Below are 25,376 nucleotides of genomic sequence, written 5' to 3' on the forward strand. Positions count from 1 at the left end.
AGAGAAAATGTTACTATTCATCTGTATATTTGGGGGGACACTGTTCACCCACTATAATTTTTTAATATATATTGAAAGTGGTTGTGAGTGAAGGAGAGATAAAAATGTAATGATAAAGGTATAAAAATATTATTTAATTTAAAAGGAGAGAGAAAAGTTATTTGTTTTTAGTGAAAATATATTGATATATGAGTTGTTTTTTAGTGGAATGTATGTATAATTTTAGGGGGTTGGATAAGAGCATCCGTTTGAAAAAATAAATAAATAAAATATGAAATCCAAACTAAATTACCATGTAAATGAATGAAAGATTTTTTCACAAGAAAACTTATTATAATTGAACTTTAATCACATGATTTTATGAACACATCTCACAATTCTAAAATCACGACCATTTTTCAGAAGGATAAAAAACTACTTTAGGTTGAATAAAGGATTACATAAGCCTTGATTAAAAACAAAAAAGAAAAACTATGAAATCCGAACTCAGAAAACATATTCTTCTCAGATCTACATAAATTTATAAGTGTTTTTATACAATAATAAAAAGAATTAAATAAACAGTTAATTAAATATGAAATATTGGATTTAAATAACCCCAACTTTTACCAATTGGTCGATATCACTCCCAACTTTCGATTTGTACCACAACCCTCCCAACTTTCGATTTATTTTCCTCTGTCACTCCCAAACTAACTTAACTCTAACCCAGTTAGCTGAAGTCAAATGCCACATCATCGAAAATGCCATGTCAGCAGCCACATCATCAAAAGTGCCATGTTAGCTGCCACATCAGCCGCCATGTTATAAAAATTGCCACATCATCAAATTTGTAATGTCAGCTGCCATGTCACCAAACAAGGTGCCACATCAGCAAAAAAACTAACTGGGTTAGGGTTCAGTTAGTTTGGAAGTGCCAGAGAAAAATAAGTTGAAGTTGAGAGTGGTGTGGTAAAAATCAAAAGTTGGGAGTGATATCGGCCAATTGGTGAAAGTTCTGGCTATTTAAATCCATTATCTCATTAAATATAAACTAGGTCCGTTTTGACCTGCTTTTGGGCTTTATCCAATTCGGCCCAAATGGTGGTTATTTAAGTAGCTTGCACTGGCCCAACAAACACAATTAGATCCAAAGTCCAAACTGTAAGTAAGCAAGCATATTACAATAGTAGTCTAATATGTCTTTTAACATAATTCCATAGCAAGCAGAAACATATTAAGAAAGATTCTAAAGTAGGTAAGAGTTTTTGGAACTAAACATGTGAATCAACCAAAACCATTGAAATCATCATGATCTGAAACATAAAGAGGATGAGCTTCTAAATGCCTGCATGTAACTAACTAACTAACTAACTAACTAACTCATTATTGTTGCCTTGTTGGGGTTTCAAATCATTCTTGTTCTTGTCTTGATGGATACCTTGACAAGCTTCGAAGGTTTGGTATAGACTCATGACAGTGAACTTGAAGTAGATGATGAAGAAACATATCATTTCCACCCCAAAGATTGGATATATGACTGAATACACAATCCAGTCGAGGTTTATGGGGACGAATAGCACCAACACAAGGGAAAGAGGTATAAGAAAAAGTCCTGAGTAGGTGAAAATAGCAACGGGTGATCTTTTGTCGAGGTTTTTGTCAGCATCATCATCACCAGAACAGGCATGTGCAATTACGATCCCACCAAAGACATAGCCGAGCAAACACAAAATCGAGGGGGAGACGTCTAACACCATTAGAAGCAGGAAAGGAGAAATGCTCGCCGAGAAGATAGCAAAAAACTTCAGAATGGTGCAACACTTTGATGGGATTTTTGTAAAAAACAGAATCACAGAACTGACTTCAACGGCTAATAATGCAGAAATGGCGATGATCATCAACAATCCGTTCTCGTTAATCTCAAAAGCAGATGGGTTATCATTTGTCATACGAGTTCGGATTTTGGTTAGCGCACCCATGAAGCTTGGTTATGCATACATAGAGCGAACACCAAAATCCTGAAATGAAAAAGTTACTCATTTAGAACATTCTAGTCAGCCTTAAACAAGTCAAAACAGAAGTTACCGCCGTGATATGGAATGTTATAGATAACTGATTGCGATAATAAAATAAGAGTAAACTTCCGTTTTGCTCCCTGTGGTTTGGTCACTTTAACGGTTTTGCTCCAAACCTTTAAAAATAGCCATTTTACTCCCTGATGTTTCGCTTTTTTTGCCAATTTGCTCCCCGCCTCTAACTCCATCCAAATTGTTTGTTTTTCCATTTTGCTCCCCGCAGGGAGCAAACTGGCAACAAAACCAAAACATCAGGGAGTAAAATGACTATTTTTAAAGGTTTGGGGCAAAACCGTTAAAGTGACCAAACCACAGGGAGCATAACGGAAGTTTACTCATAAAATAATTAAGATAAGATATATGACTATGAGCCAATGCTTCAGTAAATCACTTTTTTGTTTATGTAGAACAATAACTTTCAGCATCAGGATTAGTCAATTAACCTGTTACTGTGCAATACTAAACCCGATTAATAACGTTTGGCTAAACCAAACACCCCCTCCTTAAACCCCAACGGGAAAGACTTGATTATTTTTTAAGTAGGAACGGAAATCACCTTGAACAAACACTTGTTGGAACCCTGGTGGAAAGCGATGGTGATCGTGTCACAGTAACCGCAATGTTTCCACCCATTTCAGTTGGATTAGTAGCTGACTTCATTCGTATAATCGGTTCTACACAAAGAGAAATAGAAAAATTATACAAATCATTATACATGATCATAAACACATTTAAAAATTGGGCTTTCAGTAACCCATACATGATCATAAACACATTTAAAAGCATTCAAAACTTTTAACTTATAAGTTATAACATTAGAAAAAAAAAAAGTGTTGGGGAATTTCGGTTTTCCGGACGATCAGAGAGGCGTGTAATCACTCTCAGATCAAATTATTTCGGTGGTTCACCCGAATAATTTAATCGGATACAACCCTGATTTCGAGAATTGAACCTGAGTATGTGTTTTTGAGTGAAATTGATGAACCAGAGAATTGTGACCAAAAACTTAGAAACGAATTTTAGGTTTTCTTGCAGATAACTGCCTCTGGCCAGGGGCTCTGCCCCTTGGACCCCGCCAGGGGCTGCCGCCCCTTGGACCCTGCTCCCAGGGGCGCTGCCCCCGGACCCCCGCCAAGGGGGCGCTGCCCCCTTGGAACCCCCGTAGAGTACGGGCTCCGCCCGTACACCTCGAATAATAATAACTCAAACAAGCGTGCACTCCCGCACCTCCTAACTTGCTTGATGTGTATTATTATTCGCTTTAATCACCAAGTCAATCCCGATTACACTAAAATATCTAACATTCCTCCCCCATTTTAGCGTAATCCTTGATTAACTTAAACAAATTCACAACAATCAAACTTATGCATAAATGAAATATCGCGACGATTGAATTTCACATTAGTATATTACACATTCCAAATATTCGAATATAGGGGTGTCGCTAAGGATTGAACCCTTTCTATTCAGTGAATACATGAAGATAATATACACACAAGTTTACATACTCTAATGTTCTTTCTTGACACTATTTTTACTAGCCTGTGTCCCATCCTTCAATGAACATATCAAAGCCAAGTCCTAGCTTCTTGAAGCGGCTAAACTTCATGCTCATATAGGTAGCTCTTTATTCTTGCACCTGCATATGCAATTTTTCAAAGAACTATTAAGAAGAAGACCTTCAACCTCCTTTAACTTGCAGGTCTGAACACATACCTTGGGATGATGCTACTGATGTGTTCCAATTTCTAGATGTTAAGCTTTCCACATTGAATTCAGCACCTAACGTCATATTAGGTGGGAATTGGGTATCTTAACACGAGAAATCTCAGGTGGACTTTAATCCCATCCCTACAGCCGCCTTGTGCACAAGATCTCTACATAACTCTTTGGTTAAGTGGTCGGCTAGATTCTGTTGAGTTCTCACAAACTCCACCGATATCACCCCTTGCGTGATGAGCTCACGAATCATGCTGTGTCTAACACCTAAGTGTCTAGACTTCCCATTATACACTTGGCTATATGCCTTAGCCAAGGTAGCAGCACTATCACATCTAATAGATATTGGTGATATAGGTTTGGGCCACAATGGAATCTCATAAATCAAGTTTCTTAGCCACTCAGCTTCTTTGCCAGCTGCGGCCAATGCTACAAACTCAGACTCCATTGTCGAATCAGTTATGCAAGTCTGTTTCTTAGATGCCCAAGATATGGCACCTCCTCCGAGCAGAAAGGTCCATCCACTCGTGGAAGAATGATCTTCCTTATTTTTAATCCAGCTTGCATCCGAATAACCTTCTAAAACCGAAGGAAATCCAGTATAGGTCAAACCATATTTCATGGTTCCTTTCAAGTACCTAAATACTCGATTCATTGCTTGCCAATGACTTGCACCTGGATTGCTAGTATACCTACTAAGCTTTCCAACAGCATATGCTATATCCGGTCTAGTGCTAATCATGGCATACATGAGGGATCCAATGGCCCTTGAATATTCAAGTTGGCTTACAGCTACACCTTCATTAGGTGAGAGCTTAAAAGCAGGATCCATTGGAGTGCTAACCGGAGAACTATCATGAAAATTGAACTTTTTCAATATCTTCTCAATATAATGAGATTGAGAGATAGATATGCCATTGTTCTCCCGTTTGATCCTTATACCAAGGATCACTTCCGCCTCCCCCAAGTCTTTCATATCAAAACAAGATGACAAAAATTTCTTTGTTTTATCAACTTGATCTTGGTCAGTACCGAAGATCAACATGTCATCTACATATAGACAAATTATGACTCCTTTCCTAGAATCATCAAATTTGCTATATACACACTTGTCTGCTTGGTTTAATACAAAACCATTAGACAAAACCACTTCATCAAACTTTTGATGCCACTGTTTTGGTGCTTGCTTTAAGCCATATAATGACTTAACTAGCTTACACACCTTATGCTCATTGCCAGGCATAACAAAACCCTCTGGTTGTTTCATATATATCTCCTCATCCAAATCACCATTCAGGAAAGCAGTTTTCACATCCATTTGGTGAATTACAAGATTGTGTATTGCAGCCAAGGCAACCAACAATCTAATAGTGGATATTCTTGCTACAGGAGCATATGTATCAAAGTAGTCAATTCCTTCTTTTTGTCTAAAGCCTTGGATAACCAATCGGGCTTTAAACTTTTCAATTGAACCATCTACTTTCATCTTCTTCTTGAAGATCCATTTACAACCAAGTGGTTTACACCCAGGGGGCAGATCAGACAGTTTCCAAGTGTTATTCTGCATAATAGAGTCCATCTCATCATTTATAGCTTCTTTCCAGAAAGCTACATCTCGAGATGCCATCGCTTCACTATAGGTTTTAGGATCTTCCTCAATATTGAAGCAATATTGATATTGAATTTTAATTTCATCTCTAGATCCTTCAACCAAATATAGCTGAAAATCATCACCAAATGATTTAGCTTTTCTTGCTCTACCACTCCTCCTAAGTTCCGGAGGAGTATCAATCACTTGATCAGCCACGTGAGAGTTACTAGAGCTTGGAACCATGTCTCTAGGTCTAGGCATTGAAGAGAATCTATTCTCATCATACTCTGCAGTTCTTGCCTCAATAACCGTATGCACTGACACGTAGTCATTTGGTTCTATAACATAGAACCTGTGAGCAAATGAATGCTCCGCATACCCAATGAAAATGCAGTCAATACCTCTTTCCCCTATGTTCCTTATCTTAGGATCAGTGAGCCTCACCACGGCTCTACAACCCCAAACTCTCAGCTTATGCAGCTCAGGTGGTTTTTTATACCAAAGCTCATAAGGGGTGGTCTTGTTCCTTTTATTTGGAACCCTATTTAGCAAATAGCAGGCTGTCAACATAGCCTCACCCCAAAAGCCCTCACTTAGGCCTGAATAGGACAACATGGTATTGACCATTTCCTTTAAAGTCCTATTTTTCCTTTCCGCCACACCATTTTGTTCCGGTGTGTATGGAGCTGTGGTATGGTGTATTATTCCAGTAGATTGGAAATACACCGGATCAAAGTACTCACCACCTCTGTCCGTATGTAGGGTTTTGATCAACCCACTCCGATGAAGCTCTACTTCTTGTTTATAGATCTTAAACTTTTCAAGAGCTTCATCCTTAGCATGCAACAAATAAACGTAACAAAATCTAGTAGCATCATCTATAAAAGTTACTACATATTTTTTATTACCTAGAGATGGTGTAGCATGAAAATCACATAGATCACTATGTATCAAATCTAACACTTTAGTTTCCCTACGAACATGTTGCATGAAAGGCTTTTTGGTTATCTTATTCAACTTGCAAACATGGCATTTGTCATTGTTTATGTTAATAGGCGGAATTAAGCTCATTTTAGACATTTCTTTAACCCTTTTATAATGTACATGTCCTAGTCTAGCATGCCATAATTCCGATTCAGTCAAGTTGTTTCTACTACTAGTTGAAGCTATACAATTTGCATTACTAGTTGAAGCAACACAAACAGATTCATTCATGAACGAAACATCAACATTCAACATAAACATACCATTACATAGATAACCAAAACCAACAAAGGTACCATGTCTTGACAAGATATACTTGTCACTTTCCAATACTTGTTTGTACCCACAATTATTCAGCACAATGCCACTTAACAGATTCTTTCGAATCCCGGGCGCATACAAAACATTGTTCAAAAGTAAAGTTTTCCCAGAAGTAAACACAAGATTAACAGTTCCTATTCCCTTGATTGGTTCAGTTGCAACATTCCCCATCTTTATGATAGACCCGTCTTCGATTGGTTGAAAGTCTTTAAACCAACGAAGATCCTTGCATACATGACTTGTTGCACCCGAATCAACCCACCAAGCAATGTCATCATCCTGCACATAAAATGCCTCAGAAATTAGTGACACATAATTCTGAACCGAATTATTAAATTGTACTAAATTCTGACCTTGCTTGCCCGGGTCCTTGGACCCGCTAGAACCAGCCTCTTGCTTGTCCTTTGAACCAGACTTCTTGTTTTTCTTGATCAACTTACAGTCCTTCTTAAAGTGACCCACCTTACCACATTTCCAGCAAGGGTAATTCGGCTTTTTGTTTGAACCCGAATTGTTGTTTCCTTGAAACTTGCGTTTCCCTTTGAACTTACTGTTTCCTTTCGATGATTCACCTGTCTCAACCATATTCACAGAACTTGATCCAGCCCGTTTCTTTTCATCATTGACCAACACATTTTCCTGTGCTCTCAAGCCTTCTTCAATTCTGAAGTGGCTTCCAAGTTCAACCAAAGTTAACTCTCCTTTCTGATGTTTCAGATTATGTTTAACATCTCTCCAGGAAGGAGGTAACTTGTCAATGATACTCGAAACAGAGATGGATTCATCCATCTTCATATCATGTTGGGCAAACTGCCCCAGAATTCGTAGCAATTCATGATATTGTTCCATCACAGGCCGTTCATCAACCATTTTGTAATTATTGAAATTACTGACAAGAAACTTCTTACTAGAAGAATCTTCTGCCATGTATTTGGCTTCCAACGTGTCCCACAGTATCTTTGCAGTTTCAACATTTTGATAAACATCAAATAAGGGATCAGACATACCGTTCAGGATGTGGCCAAGACAGATATAATTGTCGTTCTCCCACTTCGACCTCTTCCTGATTTGCTCCAGATTTCCCTCCTCTTGTATTTCCGGGATTGGAGTAGTCAACACGTACACAACCTTCAACGAACTCAGAAGAAAATGCATCTTCTTCTGCCATCTTCGGAAGTCCACACCTTCGAACTTCTCCAGTTTGTTCTCCTTGATTATCATATCCTTCATCGATCCGCTTGCCATTTTCACAGAAAATAATTTGATCTTTGTTGGGGAATTTCGGTTTTCCGGACGATCAGAGAGGCGTGTAATCACTCTCAGATCAAATTATTTCGGTGGTTCACCCGAATAATTTAATCGGATACAACCCTGATTTCGAGAATTGAACCTGAGTATGTGTTTTTGAGTGAAATTGATGAACCAGAGAATTGTGACCAAAAACTTAGAAACGAATTTTAGGTTTTCTTGCAGATAACTGCCTCTGGCCAGGGGCTCTGCCCCTTGGACCCCGCCAGGGGCTGCCGCCCCTTGGACCCTGCTCCCAGGGGCGCTGCCCCCGGACCCCCGCCAAGGGGGCGCTGCCCCCTTGGAACCCCCGTAGAGTACGGGCTCCGCCCGTACACCTCGAATAATAATAACTCAAACAAGCGTGCACTCCCGCACCTCCTAACTTGCTTGATGTGTATTATTATTCGTTTTGATCACCAAGTCAATCCCGATTACACTAAAATATCTAACAAAAAGTTCAAAATAAACTATATAGTCTTTCCTGAACTGAAATTTTGCAAACTAACAGATATGCAGTCAAGGCCGCTTAATAATAAACTAAAAAAAGAGAAGCACTAGACTGAATTTCGTACATAGATCACTAATGACTAGTTAATATTAAAACCGAAAGTAACGCCAAGAATTTCATCATATTAAAATTATTGTCTTAGGGCTGCAAACGAACCAAACGTTCGGCGAACAATTCGTGAACCGTTCGGCGGGAAGTTCGTTTGTGTTCGTTCGTTTATTAAACAAACGAACATGAACAAAAAATTTCGTTCGTTTAGTTAAATGAACAAACATGAACAGAGGTCGTGTTCGTTCGTTTATGTGCGTGAACGTTCGGTGGTAACGTGTTCGTTTATGTTCGATAGTTCATTAGTGTCTTTAGTTTTTATATTTATTTAAATACTTCAAAATTCCGACAAATTAAATATCTAATAAGTGTCAGTGTATTATATATTATGTTCATGAACGACTGTTTGTGTTCGTTTGTTTCCATTTGTGTTCATGAACATTAGTTTGTGCTCATTTGTGTTCGTCAACGTTCGTTGCTTAAAATTAACAAACAAACACAAACGAACACGACCACGAACAAGTTCATTTCCTTAAGAAACGAACACGAACATAAAATCTCGTTAGATAAGTGTTCGTGAACGGTTCGCGAACACGTATATTTCTTAACAAACGAACACGGATCGTTCGTGTTCGTTTGGTTCGTTTGCAGCCCTAAATTGTCTCTCCCTGCTTTGATTTGAAATATTTTAATTCACAATCCAAAAGGTACTCTTCGTGAACACGATCATCATCAGTGCACTAACTAACAAGATCTTAATAGTGATAAAAATATAGAATGAATGACTAAATATCTAATCTTCGTTAAAGGTGATAGGTATAGCAACGAATGTATCAAAACAAATAACGGAATCTCAAGTTCAACATTTCGATAATTGCATGTTAAACGCTAAACTAGCTAGATTCTCTTATAAATAACCTAATTTGCACAAACAAAATCATCTAGTTAACTATGATTTTAATTAAAACCTAAATAAATTTGCACAAATCAATCATGAAGTTCGAAATCATAGCTTACGAAACATGAAGTTCAGAAACGATTGTACTGATCAGTTCTTCACTTCACTCGTTCGTTATCGTATGAAATCTCGATTCCACACGCAATGAAGAACAAAATTCGCAATGATATTAGGTTTCATTACGAACCTGATTTCATGACGGACTGATGCAGCCGTTGGATTTCTAGATTTTCGCCATTTCTTGTTCTGCAAGCTTTCTCTCCAACAATAATAACTTTTAAAGAAAAATGCCCGGATAGTCCATGTGGTTTCGCTTTTTTCACCTATAGTCCCCAACTTTCTAAAACTACCTGAATAGTCCCTAAGTTTTCATTTTTTGTTCCCGGATAGTCCCTGGGTCTAACTTCAGTTTTTTTTTTCTGTTAAGAGGGTGTGAAATGACAAAAATACCCTTTCCTTAAAAGGCCAAACCATAGGGACTATCCGGGCATCTTCTTTATTTTTATTTATAAAACCCCACCACCATACTTCATCTTCAACCTCCACCCACCACCACCCACCATCACCCTCCACCACCACCACCACCACCACCACCACCACCACCACCATTCTTCTTTCCACCATTTTTCTCTTTGATTCCCCTCCACCCACCATCACCCTTATTCAGTTTAAAACGCATATCAGCCACACAAATCAATTCCTTCAATTCTTCAAACAACAAAATAAAATCACACAAGACACACAGTACTTTAATTTCTTCCAGTTGTTATCAATTCCAATATGCATAAATCACACAAATCAATAACAAAACCAACTCAAAACCTAATTCCTATAAAAACACGATCAAACAGTAACTACCGACTAACAAACATCCAAACTTACTAATCAATAAACAATCAGCTCACCTGAGGCCAAAACCGAGCCCGAACCCGAACCCGAACCGGAACCTGAAGCTGAAACCGAAACCGAACCGGAACCTTTATGGATGCTACTCAAGTCTCTGCTACCGGATCTCTCCATGAAGGAGGTCGAAGCGGTGAAAATTAGGGTTTTGGAGATGAAAAAGAGTACCGATGTAGTGAAATTGATTGAGGAATTGAGAATTGAAGGTGAAATGATGAAATTGCGTGGTGGATAATGTTCAAATGTAGTTTTTAGACTGCATTTGTTTGTTGTTGCAGTGGAATCGAAGGTCTGAATGCAATTATTTTGTTGTTTGAAGAATTGAAGGATTTGATTTGTGTGGCTGATATGCGTTTTAAACTGAATAAGGGTGATAGTGGGTGGAGAGGAATCAGAGAGAAACATGGTGGAGAGAAGAATGGTGGTGGTGGTGGTGGTGGTGGTGGTGGTGGTGGTGGTGGTGGTGGTGGTGGTGGTGGTGGTGGTGGAGGGTGGAGGAGGGTGATGGTGGGTGGAGGTTGAAGATGAAGTGTGGTGGTTGGGTTTTATAAATAAAAATGAAGAAGATGTCCGGATAGTCCCTATGGTTTGGCCTTTTAAGGAAAGGGTATTTTTGTCATTTCACACCCTCTTAACAGAGAAAACAAACTGAAGTTAGACACAGGGACTATCCGGAAACAAAAAATGAAAACTTGGGGACTATTCAGGTAGTTTAGAAAGTTGGGGACTATAGGTGAAAAAAGGCGAAACCACAGGGACTATCCAGACATTTTTCTCAAACTTTTATATTCTTGCCACATATTTAGTCATCTTAATATAAAATACTTTTTTTTAAATAATATGGGCCCTACAGGGTCAACGCCCAATTTGGATTTTCGCCTGCCCTAGATGAATTGAGTAGTCGTTTTCAGTTGACTATATTGAGTAGTTGTTTTCAACTAGGTGATGACCCGTCCGCGTTGCGGGGTGATGTCCGAATAATTCTCAACTAATTAAAATAACAGTACTATAGTTTTTTCCTAGAAAGAAATAGTAAAAAGAGTGTTAGGCAGTTTTTTGACACGATTTTTAGCTAGGGGCAAAGTCAATTTTTTATTTTTACTTGGGGAAAAATTCAGTTTTTTTCCGAGGGTGAAATCCTAATTTTTAGCTTGGCGAAAACCATTTTTTTATTTTGCATTGGGGGCAAAAACGTAATTTTGAATTGAGGGTGATATCGTAATTTAGAACCGAGGGGAAGTTCATAAGTTTTAGCTGTGGGCAAAAGTATAAATTTATTTTGAACTGGGAGCAAATACGTAATTTTAAACAGTGGACAAAGCCGTAATTTTAAAGTATGTATAAAATAATAAACTGGTGTAAAATCGTAATTTAAAACCGAGGGGAAAACAAAATTTTATTTTGAACTGGGGCAAAAACGTTATTTTAGCTGAAGGTAAAAGCGTAATTTTTTTACCGAGGGCGAGCAAAAGCGGATTTTTTAACAGAGGGCAAAATCGTAGATTTATGCCGGGAGGGAAATTTATTTTGAACTGGGGCGAAAACGTTATTTTAGCTGAGGGTAAAAGCGTAATTTTTTACCGAGGGCGAGCAAAAGCGTATTTTTTAACAGAAGGCAAAATCGTAGATTTATGCCGGGAGGCAAAGTATAAATTTAATTTGGAGCTGGGGCAATATCGTAATTTTATGCAGGGGATAAAATCATAATTTGACGGGGCTTATAAATAACTATTTTATGAAAAAAAAAGTTAAACCTGGCCGCCACTTTTGGCCAACCCTGTGATTTCACTATTCCCCTTACGTCAGCAATCTTCTGATTGTATGTGTTGATAATTGACTGTTTATTTACTGAAAATAATACAAGAGTTTTCTTTTACGAAATAACATGTCGTTCATGGAAAAATCGTCAATTAAAATAGTGTTTTTTTAAAAGTGTTTATCAAAATGGTGTTTTCCAATGGAGGCTTGGTTTTTCAACTGAGGCCCAAGTTTACTTCTCACATGTGTCATATGGGGTAGATATAAGTAATGAAGGATTTAAATTAGGTTTTGTGCGAGATTGTCAGTTTGAATCCCGAGCCCACCAGGTTTCGTCACACCGTGTGTTACGCTAGAGAGTTCCGCTCTTGTGATGCCACAACGACTATCAAGTGACAGCCGACAATATGGTTTTTTGAAGGAACACTCAAAAAAAGTTACAGAGGCTCTTCGATTTAAAAGTGTGATAACTCAATACATGAAATTCACCATTTAAAAAAAGTCTTTGACTCACTCTGCCACTTTCTTGCTACTAATCTCATTGAATAATGTTCATTTTATTAAATAGTTATTAACTTAATCATTTTTTAAATATAAAATCTAATTTTTAACTTCAATGCTATTTTAACTTTGCGAACACACAATTGTAAAATAGAGCGGTAATTTTTCTTTTGGAATGCGGAGAGATTAATTTGTACTTATCCAACATGGATATCCATATGAACAATTACAAATAAATCTTTTTTAAACCATGTGTAGTGAAAGACACAAATAATGTTCTCATCTTTAAGGGAGTGGGGGCGGAGTGTTATTTTTCCGTGATGGCCAAAATTAACGCGTGATAAAAACAAAACTTCCACCGTCACCTGAAAATGTCCACACGTGAAATTGAAATTGCGTTATATTCTTCACGCGTTGAAAACAATTGCCCATCAACTTTTGTTTTATCTTTTTATGTTGAATTAATAGCAAGTTTGATGAAAAGTGCAAGTTTGCCCCTCAACTTTTGTTAGCTATTTTTAAATAGTTTTCCTTTAATTGCAATTCAGGTCCCTCATCTTTATATAAATTTTAACTGCCCATTTCGACGAGCCGTTTAAGTCGGTTGTAATTCAACAAAAGCACGAGATTTCCGAAAGGTGGGGTTGGGAGATGCCACTCATTTAATTTAAGTTTTTTTTCCAATTTTGTTTTTTATTTTGCTATGTATTAGTTTTTAATTTTAATGAAATTTATAATTTTAACCACCGCCACTACAAAATGCTTGTGAGTGATAGAATAGTGGCTGATGACATGACAGGAGTTGATTGGATATTGTGAGTGATAGAATTCTATCACTAGTGACCACCCCCACTCCCCTTAGACATTTTGCATCATGTGGCAGTCCAATCAGCAATGAGACATTATGAGACGTTTTTTTCTAAAATGGGTGTAGTGGGGATATGTGCATTGTGGGGCATTATGTTAAAAGGGTGTAATAGAATTAAATAAAAGAACCATTAAAAAGGTATTGGCCAAACAAAAAAGGAATAGTTGTCATTGGCCAAATATCTTGAACATGGAGCGTGGAAAAAAGAACGCTAACACCCATGGGGCGGTAATTGGGCGTTTGGGGGGGGGGGGGGTTGGGAAAAAAAACGCCCAAAAACCTTTCATTACGGATGGTCTTAAATTTTAGAGAAAAACAATTATAAATGTATTTCTAACTGTGAGGTCACAAACTTGGGAACAATATCTGAGGTTAACATCTTATTTCTTATACTAAAAATATTAGCTCAATAAATATTTAATAAGTAAAGTTATCCAATAAAATTAGAAGTAGCAGCAAAATGAGAAAAAATAAAGACTTAAATGTTATTTTCGTCTTTATGGTTTGTTCATATTTACCATTTCAGACCAATTTTCAAAAATGCGTCAGTTTCCTCCTTGACATACTGGAAACGTGCCACTTCAGTTCAAAAATTAAAACCCGGTTAAGTCAGACAGGTTAAACAAAGGGTATTATTGTCAATTCATAAAATAAGGTGAAAATAAAAGATATATGAATTGACAATAATACCCTTCATTTAACATGTATGACTTAACTGGGTTTTAATTTTTGGACTAAAGTGACACGTTTCCAGTATGTCAGGGAGGAAACTAGTTCATTTTTGAAAATTGACCTGAAATGACAAAAGTGAACAAACCACAGGGACGAAAATGACAATTAACTCAAAAATAAATCATTTTGATAGATATTTTTGAAACAACACCATTTTATAAATTCTTTTTTCCACTAACACCATTTTAGAAAAAAAAAAACATCTCGAAAAAAAAATTAATATCCCTTTACATACTTCATCAATTCTTATAATGACAAAAGGGTACATGCACTAATCGGTCTTTGTCCCAATTGCGGAGTGTTATGTGCCTTATGTCTAAGGCTTGATGCAAAACTACTATCGAGTTACCTCTCTATTCCTACGGGGTAGGGGTAAGATTGTCTACATCTTACCCTCCTCAGGCCCTGTCTTAGCTTTGCTATTGATAGGATTTACTGAGTATGATGATGATAATGATAATGATTTCGTCCTTAAAAATAAAAACAGACAAGGTTTATAAGCATGTTTTGGTGCACAATTAAGAAAATCATGAAGTGTATAGCTAATCATATAAATACCAAAACACAAACCAACTGGGGTAGCCCAGTTGGCCACCGACACCCACCTCTTCCCAGAGGTACCGGGTTTGAGTTTTGGGAGTGGCATATGTCGCCCAGGGTAAGAACTCGGCAAGGGGAATTCACCGCGGAGCTAGCTTGATCGGGTAGTGGCTCCCGGAGTGGGAGGACCGTGCACTATCCCCACCCCCCCCCCCCCCCCCCAATACCAAAACACAAGTGTACAGCTCTAACCATGTCCACAACATTCTATCAAAAGATTCTAGTTTTCAAAAACTTTGTTTTTCTATCAAGGTTTCACTTCACAACCATGTATACACCATATGAACCGCGCCCAATTGTTCTACTCTACGTCTCTCGCAAAGGGCTGCACCCCAAAAAGACGAAGCTATGAATGTTTACATAAACTTATCTCGGATTAGTTTCTCCATTTCTTCCAATTTTTGGATGATTTTAGGGTTCATAAGATCTCGAGCTTCCTTTACGAGTGTCCCTTCTCGGCTAAAATGATAAGCATTCACCACTGCCTTGATCCAAGTATGCAGTTTTTCTGGTGTCCTGCAAAATACTACAAGAGTAAATTTCTGTTTTCGTCCCTGAAGTTTGTCCATTTTAACTATTTTAGTCCAAAAATCTAATTTATAACAAAACCATCCCTAAGGTTTGCATTTCTTAACGCTTTTCATCCCTAAGGTTTGCATTTCTTAACGCTTTTCATCCCTAAGAATTAAATGAAAAAGCATCCTTAGGGATGAAAAGCGTTAAGAAATGCAAACTTCAGGGCTGGATTTGTTATAAATTAGATTTTTGGAGTAAACTAGTTAAAATTGACAAACCTTAGAGACGAAAACAGAAATTTACTCATATTACAATATCCAAGTTATGACTTTCTGTATCTTTCTTGTATAACATACCAAAGGTTCAATAAGAATGTTGGAAAAGTCAAAGCTTATGGATAGGGCCGCAACGAACTGAACGTTCGGTGAACAGTTTGGCGGGAAGTTCGTTTGTGTTCTTTCGTTTAATAAATGAACAAACACGAACAAGGAATTTCGTTCGTTTAGCTAAATGAACGAACATGAACAGAGGTCCGTTCGTTCATTTAGGTTCGTGAACGTTCGGTAACCTGTTCGTTTATGTTCGATAGTTCATTAGTGTTTTTAGTTTTTATATTTTAGAGTTAATTACTGTTTCCGTCCCTATGGTTTGTCAAAAATCACTATTTCAGTCCATTAGTTTAAAAATTGCGATTTCAGTCCCTGTGGTTTCACTTTCGTAACCATTTCAGTCCCTGCGGTTTCACTTTCCTAACCATTTCAATCCATTATTCTGTTAAGTACAGGGACTGAAATGGTTACAAGGTGGACTGAAATGGTTACGAAAGTGAAACCACAGGGACTGAAATCGCAATTTTTAAACTAATGGACTGAAATAGTGATTTTTGACAAACCACAAGGACAAAAACAATAATTAACTCTATATTTTATTTAAATACTTCAAAATTCCGACAAATAATATATTTAATAAGTATTTGTGTGTTATGTATTTTGTTCATGAACGTTTGTTTGTATTCCTTTGTTTCCATTTATATTCATGAACATTAATTTGTTTTCATGAACGTTCATTTGCGTAATTGCGTTCGTTTCCTAAACGAACACAAAAATGTTCATTCCCTTAACGAACAAACACGGACATGAAATCTTGTTCGATAAGTGTTCATGAACAGTTCGTGTTCGTTCGGTTCGTTTGCAGCCCTACTTATGGAATTCCATTAGCCGTCGAACCCACTAAAGCTACCGTTTATGATTAGGCCTAGCTTACAAGTGAAAAGAAAGAATAAAAGAAACTTGATGGATTACGTACGTATATAAGTTGTCAAAATCCTTCCCTTCGAGCTCGTCACCAGGGGTAAAAGCGTCATTTAGAGCAGATAACAACCTTTCGGGGTCTTCAATAGTAAGAAGATACTTAACAATCCGGACCTCTTTTGGCATAAGCCGTTGAAGATTACCTCTTGCCGTCATGTACAAATGATATAATATATCTTTTACCTGTCATGTCACATAACAAGAAACAATTCATCAAACCGATCCAGGAATGAATTAACTAAAATGCCATTTTCGTCCTTGAGGTTTAGCCAGTTCTGCGACGTTCGTCCAAAGGTTTGTTTTTTCGCATCTGGATCCAAAAGATTTGAAATCTTGCCATTTTCATCCGTCTTGTTAACTCCATCCATTTTTGCTCCCTTAAGTCAAGGGTATTTTCGTCGTTTTTGAATACTTTACATTATGCTAAATACTTGTACATAAAGTGAAAAAGACCGAATTGCCCTTTAAGTTAACAAAAAAGACGAAATTTCCCCCCAACTTAACGGAGAATAAAATGGATGGAGTTAACGTGCCGGATGAAAATGGCAAGATTTCAAACCTTTTGGATCCAGATGCAAAAAAACAAACCTTTGGACGAAAGTAGCAAAACTTCAGGGGCAAACATGGCATTTTACTCTGCATTATACATAGAGTAAACTTCCATTTTGCTCCCTGTAGTTTGGTCACTTTAACGGTTTTGCTCCAAACCTTTAACAATAGCCATTTTACTCCCTGATGTTTCGGTGTTTTTGCCAGTTTGCTCCCCGCCTCTAACTCCATCCAAATTGTTTGTTTTTCCATTTTGCTCCCCGCAGGGAGCAAACTTGCAACAAAACCAAAACATCAGGGAGTAAAATGGCTATTTTTAAAGGTTTGGGGCAAAACCGTTAAAGTGACCAAACTACAGGGAGCAAAACGGAAGTTTACTCTTATACATATAAGTTTTGAAACGCATATTATATATATTCAAATATATTTACTTCATCTTTCATCATGTTCGTCTCCTTTGCGGCTGACCAAGCTTTAGTAATCATTAAAACCAATGCGGAATCTAACTGATTTTTTTCAGCCAGATTATCGATTTTCCGACAAGCGGCATCAACCGAAGGAGAATTGATAAGATCCTGAAATTTTAATTCTGCCGCATTAATTGCTTCGATGCTTTCAGTTGCAGTATCATAAGCTTGTACGGCAGCCAAGCATGTGTTTCCAATTTTTGCAATCGCTGACCGTACAAAATAAACATATTTCATGTATTAGCCAAATTATAAATTATTAAGAGAGGGGGGGGGGGGATTTCATATATACCCCTACAAACTTGAAAAAATATCATATATACCCTTGCAAAATTATAAAGGGGAATTGGCCTGTAATAATCTCATCTAGACCTTATTGGCCACTAATAATCCCACCTCAGAATATTCCTCCCACCAGTCCCACCTTTCACCTATTTTTCCTACAATGGTCCCCCGTTAAAAAAACTTAACGGAGTTAAGCTTTTTTCCAAATTACAAACAGATTTTTTAGGGCTTTTGATCAGAACAATGATACGAGTCCATTGATGTAAAACTTACTTTGAAATGGTGCTCCAAGTGACTTAATTTTGGTTAATTGGAAATTTAAATACATGAATTGAAGCGCCGTTTTCATCGTTTGGAGCACCGTTTCGAGGCAAGTTTTACATCAATGGACTCGTATCATCGTTCTAATCAAAAGCCCTAAAAAATATGTTTGTAATATGGAAAAAAGCCTAACTCCGTTAAATTTTTTTAACGGGGGACCATTGTAGGAAAAATAGTTGAAAGGTGGGACTGGTGGGGGGAATATTCTGAGGTGGGATTATTGATGGCCAATAAGGTCTAGGTGGGATTATTACAGGCCAATTTCCCAATTATAAATATCATATATAGCATTACAAAATAGTTGAAATATCATATATACACAATTCATTAGAAACAATTTAATAAGTGACACTTTTACCCTTATTTTTCCAAAACTTCTCTCTCTCATATATGACCTTTAACTTCAAATATTATATTTACTCATTTCTAGCTTAATTTCTTTTGCTTAAATATTATATATGTAGAATACTATTGTTTATGGGAAAAAATTTAAAAAAAGGGCAAAAATAAATTTAAGCTTAAAATGTGTTACCTAAAAATATGAAGTTAAAAGATGAGCATACTTGAAAACTTGAAGTTAAAAAAATAAGGGTAAAACGATTATTTATCAGATTGTTTTTAATAAATTGGGTATATTTGATATTTTAACTATTTTGTAAGGGCATATAAGATATTTTTAGTTTTGGTTGGGTATATATGAAAATTTTCAAGTTTGTAAGGGTATATATGTAATTAATACCAAAAAAAAGATTTCGTAGAATCACTAAACATCGAGTCTTACCATTTTGTTCAACCTCATTATCATGATAAGATTCTGCAACCGCATGAAGATGCATAAAGAACTCTTTTGTGAAATCTTTACGTCGCCTGGCGACAATATCACCGATTTCGGAAGGGGCGTTTTTGACAGTTTGAAGAAGTTCATCGTGTCTTTGCACATCTTCGTCGACCTGCACAAAAGGACATTCGCTTATGCAATCACTAGATGTGTGTGTGTATTGTATAGATTAACATGGCATGATAGATGAGTAAACTAAGTTTATCTACCGAAAGTCTAGGGCTGCAAACGAACCAAACGAACACGAGCAAGACCCTGTTCATGTTCGTTTGTTAAGGAGATATGTGCATTCACGAAGTGGTCATGAACACTTACCAAACGAGATTTTTTGTTCGTGTTCGTTTGTCCGTTATGGAAATGAACGTGTTCGTGTCGTTTGTTAATTTTAGGTAACGAACGTTCATGAACACAAATGAACACAAACAAACGTTCATGAACAGAATATAATATGCACTGATACTTATTAAATATTTTATTTATTGGAATTTTGAAGTGTTTAAAATAAAATATAATAATTAGAAACACTAAACCATCACTAGTGCTCTAGTGGTGGCCACGGGTATTTAAGTTCCACCTATGGTGGGCCCGGATGAGTTTTCCCCTCCAGGTCTCGAGTTCGAGTCTGGGTGATAGGGGTTTCTCATTGAGGGGTTTAAATTGGGAATCTATTGTGCGAGGGGGCTCTCTAGCGCGGACCCGGTTAAGACAACGTATGCTAGACCTTCCGACATTCGCGAATAATTCACACCTTTCAAAAAAAAAATAGAAACACTAATGAACTATCAAAAACAAACAAACATAAAAGAGCATGTTATCGAACGTTCACGAACATAAATGGACGAACGCGACCTCTGTTCATGTTCGTTCATTTAACTAAACAAACGGAATTTCTTGTTCGTGTTCGTTCATTTATTAAGGGAACGAACACAAATGAACATCCTGCTGAACAGTTCAAGAACTGTTCGCTGAACGTCCGGTTCGTTTGCATCCCTAACCGAAACAATTGCGTGAAAAACCATCAATAATTAATAAAAGGAAAAATTACAAGTTTTGTCCTTTATCTTTATACCACTTTTCAGGCGGTGTCCTTTTTAACGAATGTTGACAGGCGGTGTCCTTTACTAGGTATTTTGTTGCAAGTTTAGTCCTTTACACCCAACCCAGTTAAAAAACCGTGTTAATTGTTGGGTGTAAAGGACTAAACTTGCAACAAAATAACTAGGTAAAGGACTAAACTTGCAACAAAATACCTAGTAAAGGACACCGCCTGTCAACAATTAACAGGGTTTTTTAACTGGGTTGGGTGTAAAGGACTAAACTTGCAACAAAATACCTAGTAAAGGACACCGCCTGTCAACATTCGTTAAAAAGGACACCGTCTGAAAAGTGGTATAAAGATAAAGGACAAAACTTGTAATTTTTCCATAATAAAATCAACCTCTTTTAACTTTCTTCCAAGCCGTAGTAACTTGTGCTTCATTCCAGGGTCATCTTCTCTATCCGCGCGTTCTTGACATCTTTCGAAAAAGTGGGGTCGAATAGTGTTCCATTCTTTGCTAAACGCTAACAATCTTCTCCAATCGATAGGGTTCGGTTTATCAACCATGAAAACCTCAATTAACTTGTCGCAAACTCTAACCATTTTCGGGTCACCCGAAATATCACCACTTTGAGAATTTTCTCTCGTGTAAACTTGTTCGTTAACCGACTCGTTATCTGTAGTAGAATCATGTGGTACAGAAGTTGCGTCGCCAACAACGGCTTTCACTGTAAAATTTGATGGTTGCAACCTTTCTGAAGTCAACTTAAGACCTGTAAAAATTTCAAACAATTCTAATCTAAAATACATTAAAAATTTCAAGAATCATAATCAAATAAATGCTAACAATTTAAAATTAAGAATTAAGAAATTTTGTAAATTCAAGAATCATAATCAAATAAATTCAAACAATTCTAAAAAACATTAAAAATAAGAATTTTTTGTGATTTCAATTAGGTTTCAATTAGGGGAGAAAACGAGCCGAGCCGAGCCCGAGCTCAACCAGGCTCGAGCTCGGCTCATTGGTAGTTTCTCAAGCTCGAGTTCGGCTTGCTTAATATCTATTAATTAACATATTAAATAAAAATAATATAACTAATAGACTCGTTTAGGCTCATGAGCTCGATAAGTGAAGCTCGCGCTCGTTTACTAAACAAGCTTATTTTTAGGTTTGGGCTCGGCTCATAAACAAGTTTAGACAAGCTCAGCTCGTTTACTAGACAACTTCAAATGAGGTGTAAATGTTATTAAATATTAATAAAAACTAATATTACACCAAGGCTCGACGAGCCTGACGAGCTTCACATGAACAAGCGACGAGCCTGACGAGCTTCACATGAACAAGCTTTATTTTAGGCTCAAGCTCGGCTCTGCTCAGCTCGTTTCGAGCTTTTCGCGAGCCGCTCATCTCGTTTGCACCTCCAATTTCAATAATCATAGTCAACTAAATTTTAAACAATTCTAAAAAACATGAAAAATAAGATTTTTTTTTTTTTTTTTGTGATTTCAAGAATCAAAATTAAATAAATTCAAACAATTCTTGTGTTTTCAAGAATCACAATCAAATAACTTGTGGCATAGAAGCAGAAACAGGTAAATAATTATACATTAGTCTCAAAAATTCCTAATAACAAATTCAATTTAATCCCATCAAATTGAATAAGGGTGTACCTATTGGCACACCCATTTGCTTATTTACACACCTTAAAATGGTGTTTTTTGTCCTTATATGCACACCCTGCATTGTCGATCTGTGGCCAAAACGTGGCGTTTTGCTCCGGTTAACCAGATAAAGACTGACGGGTCTGTTGACCGGACTAAAACGTTGAGCTTTGGCCGCGTTTTGGTCCTGTCAACCAGACAAAAGACTGACACCCGGTCTGGTTGCAGGACCAAAACGCGGCAAAAGCTCGGCGTTTTGGTCCGGTCAACAACCCGTCAGATACCCGTCAGTCTTTATCTGGTTAACCGGACCAAAACGTCACGTTTTGGCCACAGTTCGACAATAACTAAACAAAACCCTTATCTGAAATTTAACAAAACAATAAAAAGTGGAAGTTACCAACAGAAAAATGAGATTTTGTGTTTGGAAATCTGATTAAAGAGGGAAAATATTCTTTGGATGTTGAAGTGGATTGTCTGCAAGTGAAGGAGCAATAAGAACTGAGAGATGGGGATGAAAGTAGCTCCATTTATGAGTTTCTGATTAGGGTTTTGATAAGAGAAAGATATTGAGTGAAGAGGGTGATGATGATATACAGAAACAGAGTCGTGAGGTTTTGGGTAAAAATGAGATTTTTTTTTTCTTTTTCTAAATTTATTCAAATAATTCTTTCTAGGATATTCAGGGTTCATATGACATTGTTAGTAGAGTTAATTACTGTTTTCGTCCCTGTGGTTTGTCAAAAATCACTATTTTAATCCATTACTTTAAAAATTGTAATTTTAGTCCCTGTGGTTTCACTTTCGTAACCATTTCAGTCCGCCTCGTAACCATTTCAGTCCCTGTACTAACAGAATAAATGGATTGAAATGGTTACGAAAGTGAAACCACAGGGACTGAAATCGCAATTTTTAAACTAATGGATTGAAATAGTGATTTTTGACAAATCATAGGGACGAAAACAGTAATTAACTCTTGTTAGTATTTTATTTTTGTGATTTATAAAGAAAGTTAAATAAGATCCATTTCTAAAATTTATGTGAACTTTTTTTTGAGCACCTATGTTTTGTTAATATTATTTTTAACATGTTTAAATAGGTATTAGGGATGAGCTCGGTATCAATCGGTACCGAAAATACTTGGTAGGGTACGGTTTAGTACCGGTACAGACCGGTATTTGAAGGTAAAAACCGGTAAATAGCAACATCGAACCAGTACTGAAAACGCAAAATGTCGGTACAGAAAACCGAACCGGTTAGGGAAATTCAGTACCGGTTCGGAACCGGTACCATTTGCTCAAGTCGATGATTCAGTGTAATGAAGTCGAGCCAAGCCGAGCCAACTCAGGTTGGGCTTAAGCTCAAGCTCAAACTTAAATAAGTCAGTTTGGCTCGTAAACGGTTTGAGCCACCTTATTGTTTTTTTGTAGTTTAAATTTTTTTCACATATTGATAACATAAAAAACAGATTATGTATTATTTTTTTAATAATTTAAATACCAAAAGTCATATTAAAAAGATTGTATGTATTGTTTTTTTTCATATACGATTTTGATTAATTAAACTCAAAAGTTATATTAAAGATGTTATATGTATTATTTTTGTTTTTCTTTCATATATCTTTTTAATTAATTAAACTTAAAATGTTTACACTTTTACCCCTCCCACATATTATTAATTTTTATACATTTTAAATTAAAATTTTATATATACAAAATAGTATATATTGAGCCGGCTCACGAGCCAATCCTAGCTCGAGCTCGGCTTGTTTACAAATCAACAAAGCCGATTTCGAGCCAAGCTTTATTCGAGCAAGCTGCCTTTTAAACACCCTACGGATGATACGACTATATATTACTTCGCGCTTTTCAAACCCCGTGTGTATTCTTAGGGTGGAGGGTATAGTCAAACACCTTAGCAGTGGCGGATCTAGGATTCGCGCCAAGCGGTAACGTTTTATAAATAAGCGGTAACGAAATCGAAAAAATGTCAATTTTTTTCAAAATTTACACTAATTTTACACTACCGCCGGAACGCCAAGCCGTAGCGGACGCCACCCCTTAATATATGATACATCCGCCCCTGCACCTTAGGGTGTTTGAGTGAAATCCTAGTCAATAATATTATGCCATGTCAACTTCTCATTCCACTCCTCATTTTGCACTAAATCAGGGGGTATAGTCAAACACCCTAGGGTGTTTGAGTTATATATTTTTTTATTTTCTAAAAATTATAAACCATACATAAATAAATAAAACATATTTTAAACTAAATAAAAAAACACATTACATTTAAAATTAAAAAAAACACATTACATTTAAAACTAAAAAATTAAACCATAAAATAAACTAATATTTAGAAATTGCATGACCAATTATATTTTTTTGCGATATCTCGTTTCCTCGCGAGAATAAATGGCAACATCTCGGGTGGAGCATGGTCGTGTGGCTCGCTAAATGTCTTCAAATCCCGATCATACATGAGTTGTTTCACCGCCTCGCATTGTTCCGCCACTAACGCTATGGTGTCTTCCTCGCGTTTCTTTCGTATATTCGTCAACTCTATCGCCCGTGCTTTTTTTTCTTCTTTCAAAAGAGTGTATTGTGCAAGCTTCTCGGTGAGGGCCTCTTGGCTATCGTTTGATGATGATGCGGGCCTCTTGTCTTTCCTTTTTTGTCTTGTTGGTGACGGGTCTACGTTTATGTCCGGTATATCGATCGGTGACTCAGTTCCCGGTGTACCTGAATCGGGCGACTTTCTTTTTTGTCCCGAACTTCCACTATCTTCACCCAACAATGGTACCGTTGCCCATTTGTCATGTTTACGAACGACCTCCCATGCCTCAATATGTTGAAAACCACTCGGATATTTTTTTTGAAATCACTTAAAGCCCTATTCATGACGTCGAGGTCGCTAACCCCACTACCACGAATACGATCCTACATAGATAACAAATATAAAGTAAAAAAAAATTAAACATAAACAATGTTATGGAAATTATTTTTTAAATGTTATGGAAAATTAAACACATTACAAATGAAAAATTACCGCTTGTTGCCAAAGACCGTTGAAGTGGTTTATCTTACTCAACATAGGGATCCATTTTGAACGTACTTGATGAACTGTTCGAGTACTTCCGCCGACCGTTTCGTTGTAATGGGCGAGAATTTTTTTCCAAAAACTGTCCCTTTTTTTGTGCATTTCCTTTTTTCTTGTTTAAAGAACAATGAACCCATGCCTTGGCTAAGGCCTCTTCATGTGTTTTCGCCCAAGTTTGACGCTCCGCCTTGACTCCCTTTTGTTTCGGGTCACTTGCTTCACCAATATCATCGTCTTCATCCTCATATTCGTCTTCGTCCTCGCCACTATCTACATCCAAATGTTGTGTTTCGAGGACAACCTCTAAATCATTGTAGATAGGAAGTGGGCGCTCGACATTCTCTCTTGGTGATTGAATTGGCGGGGTCCTAAACCCAAATGGATCGAACTCGTTTGTGAAGCTTGGGTGTGAAAATATTTGTGGTGGAAAAGTAGGTTGGGTGAAAAAAGAT

General features: G+C 37.0%; 2 protein-coding genes across 2 annotated transcripts; both read right to left on the reverse strand.

Annotated features, from left to right (window-relative positions):
- Positions 1 to 1,194: 1,194 nt before the first annotated feature.
- Positions 1,195 to 10,836, reverse strand: LOC110942317. Its single transcript, XM_022184062.2, has 3 exons — positions 10,382 to 10,836; positions 2,614 to 2,731; positions 1,195 to 2,000 (listed from the first exon to the last, which is right to left on the reverse strand). Exons 1-3 carry the CDS (start codon positions 10,782 to 10,784, stop codon positions 1,949 to 1,951), a joined length of 573 nt encoding a protein of 190 aa, XP_022039754.1. The 5' UTR covers positions 10,785 to 10,836; the 3' UTR covers positions 1,195 to 1,948.
- A 4,182-nt stretch (positions 10,837 to 15,018) lies between these two features.
- LOC110942316 (uncharacterized protein At4g37920) lies at positions 15,019 to 22,486 on the reverse strand. Its single transcript, XM_022184061.2, has 6 exons — positions 22,226 to 22,486; positions 20,563 to 20,936; positions 19,068 to 19,236; positions 17,645 to 17,889; positions 16,660 to 16,847; positions 15,019 to 15,354 (listed from the first exon to the last, which is right to left on the reverse strand). The coding sequence occupies exons 1-6, from the start codon at positions 22,353 to 22,355 to the stop codon at positions 15,195 to 15,197; spliced, it is 1,266 nt and encodes a 421-aa protein (XP_022039753.1). The 5' UTR covers positions 22,356 to 22,486; the 3' UTR covers positions 15,019 to 15,194.
- Between the last annotated feature and the right edge of the window lie 2,890 nt (positions 22,487 to 25,376).

Source organism: Helianthus annuus, chromosome 5 (genome assembly GCF_002127325.2).
Source record: "Helianthus annuus cultivar XRQ/B chromosome 5, HanXRQr2.0-SUNRISE, whole genome shotgun sequence".
NCBI lineage: Eukaryota > Viridiplantae > Streptophyta > Magnoliopsida > Asterales > Asteraceae > Helianthus > Helianthus annuus.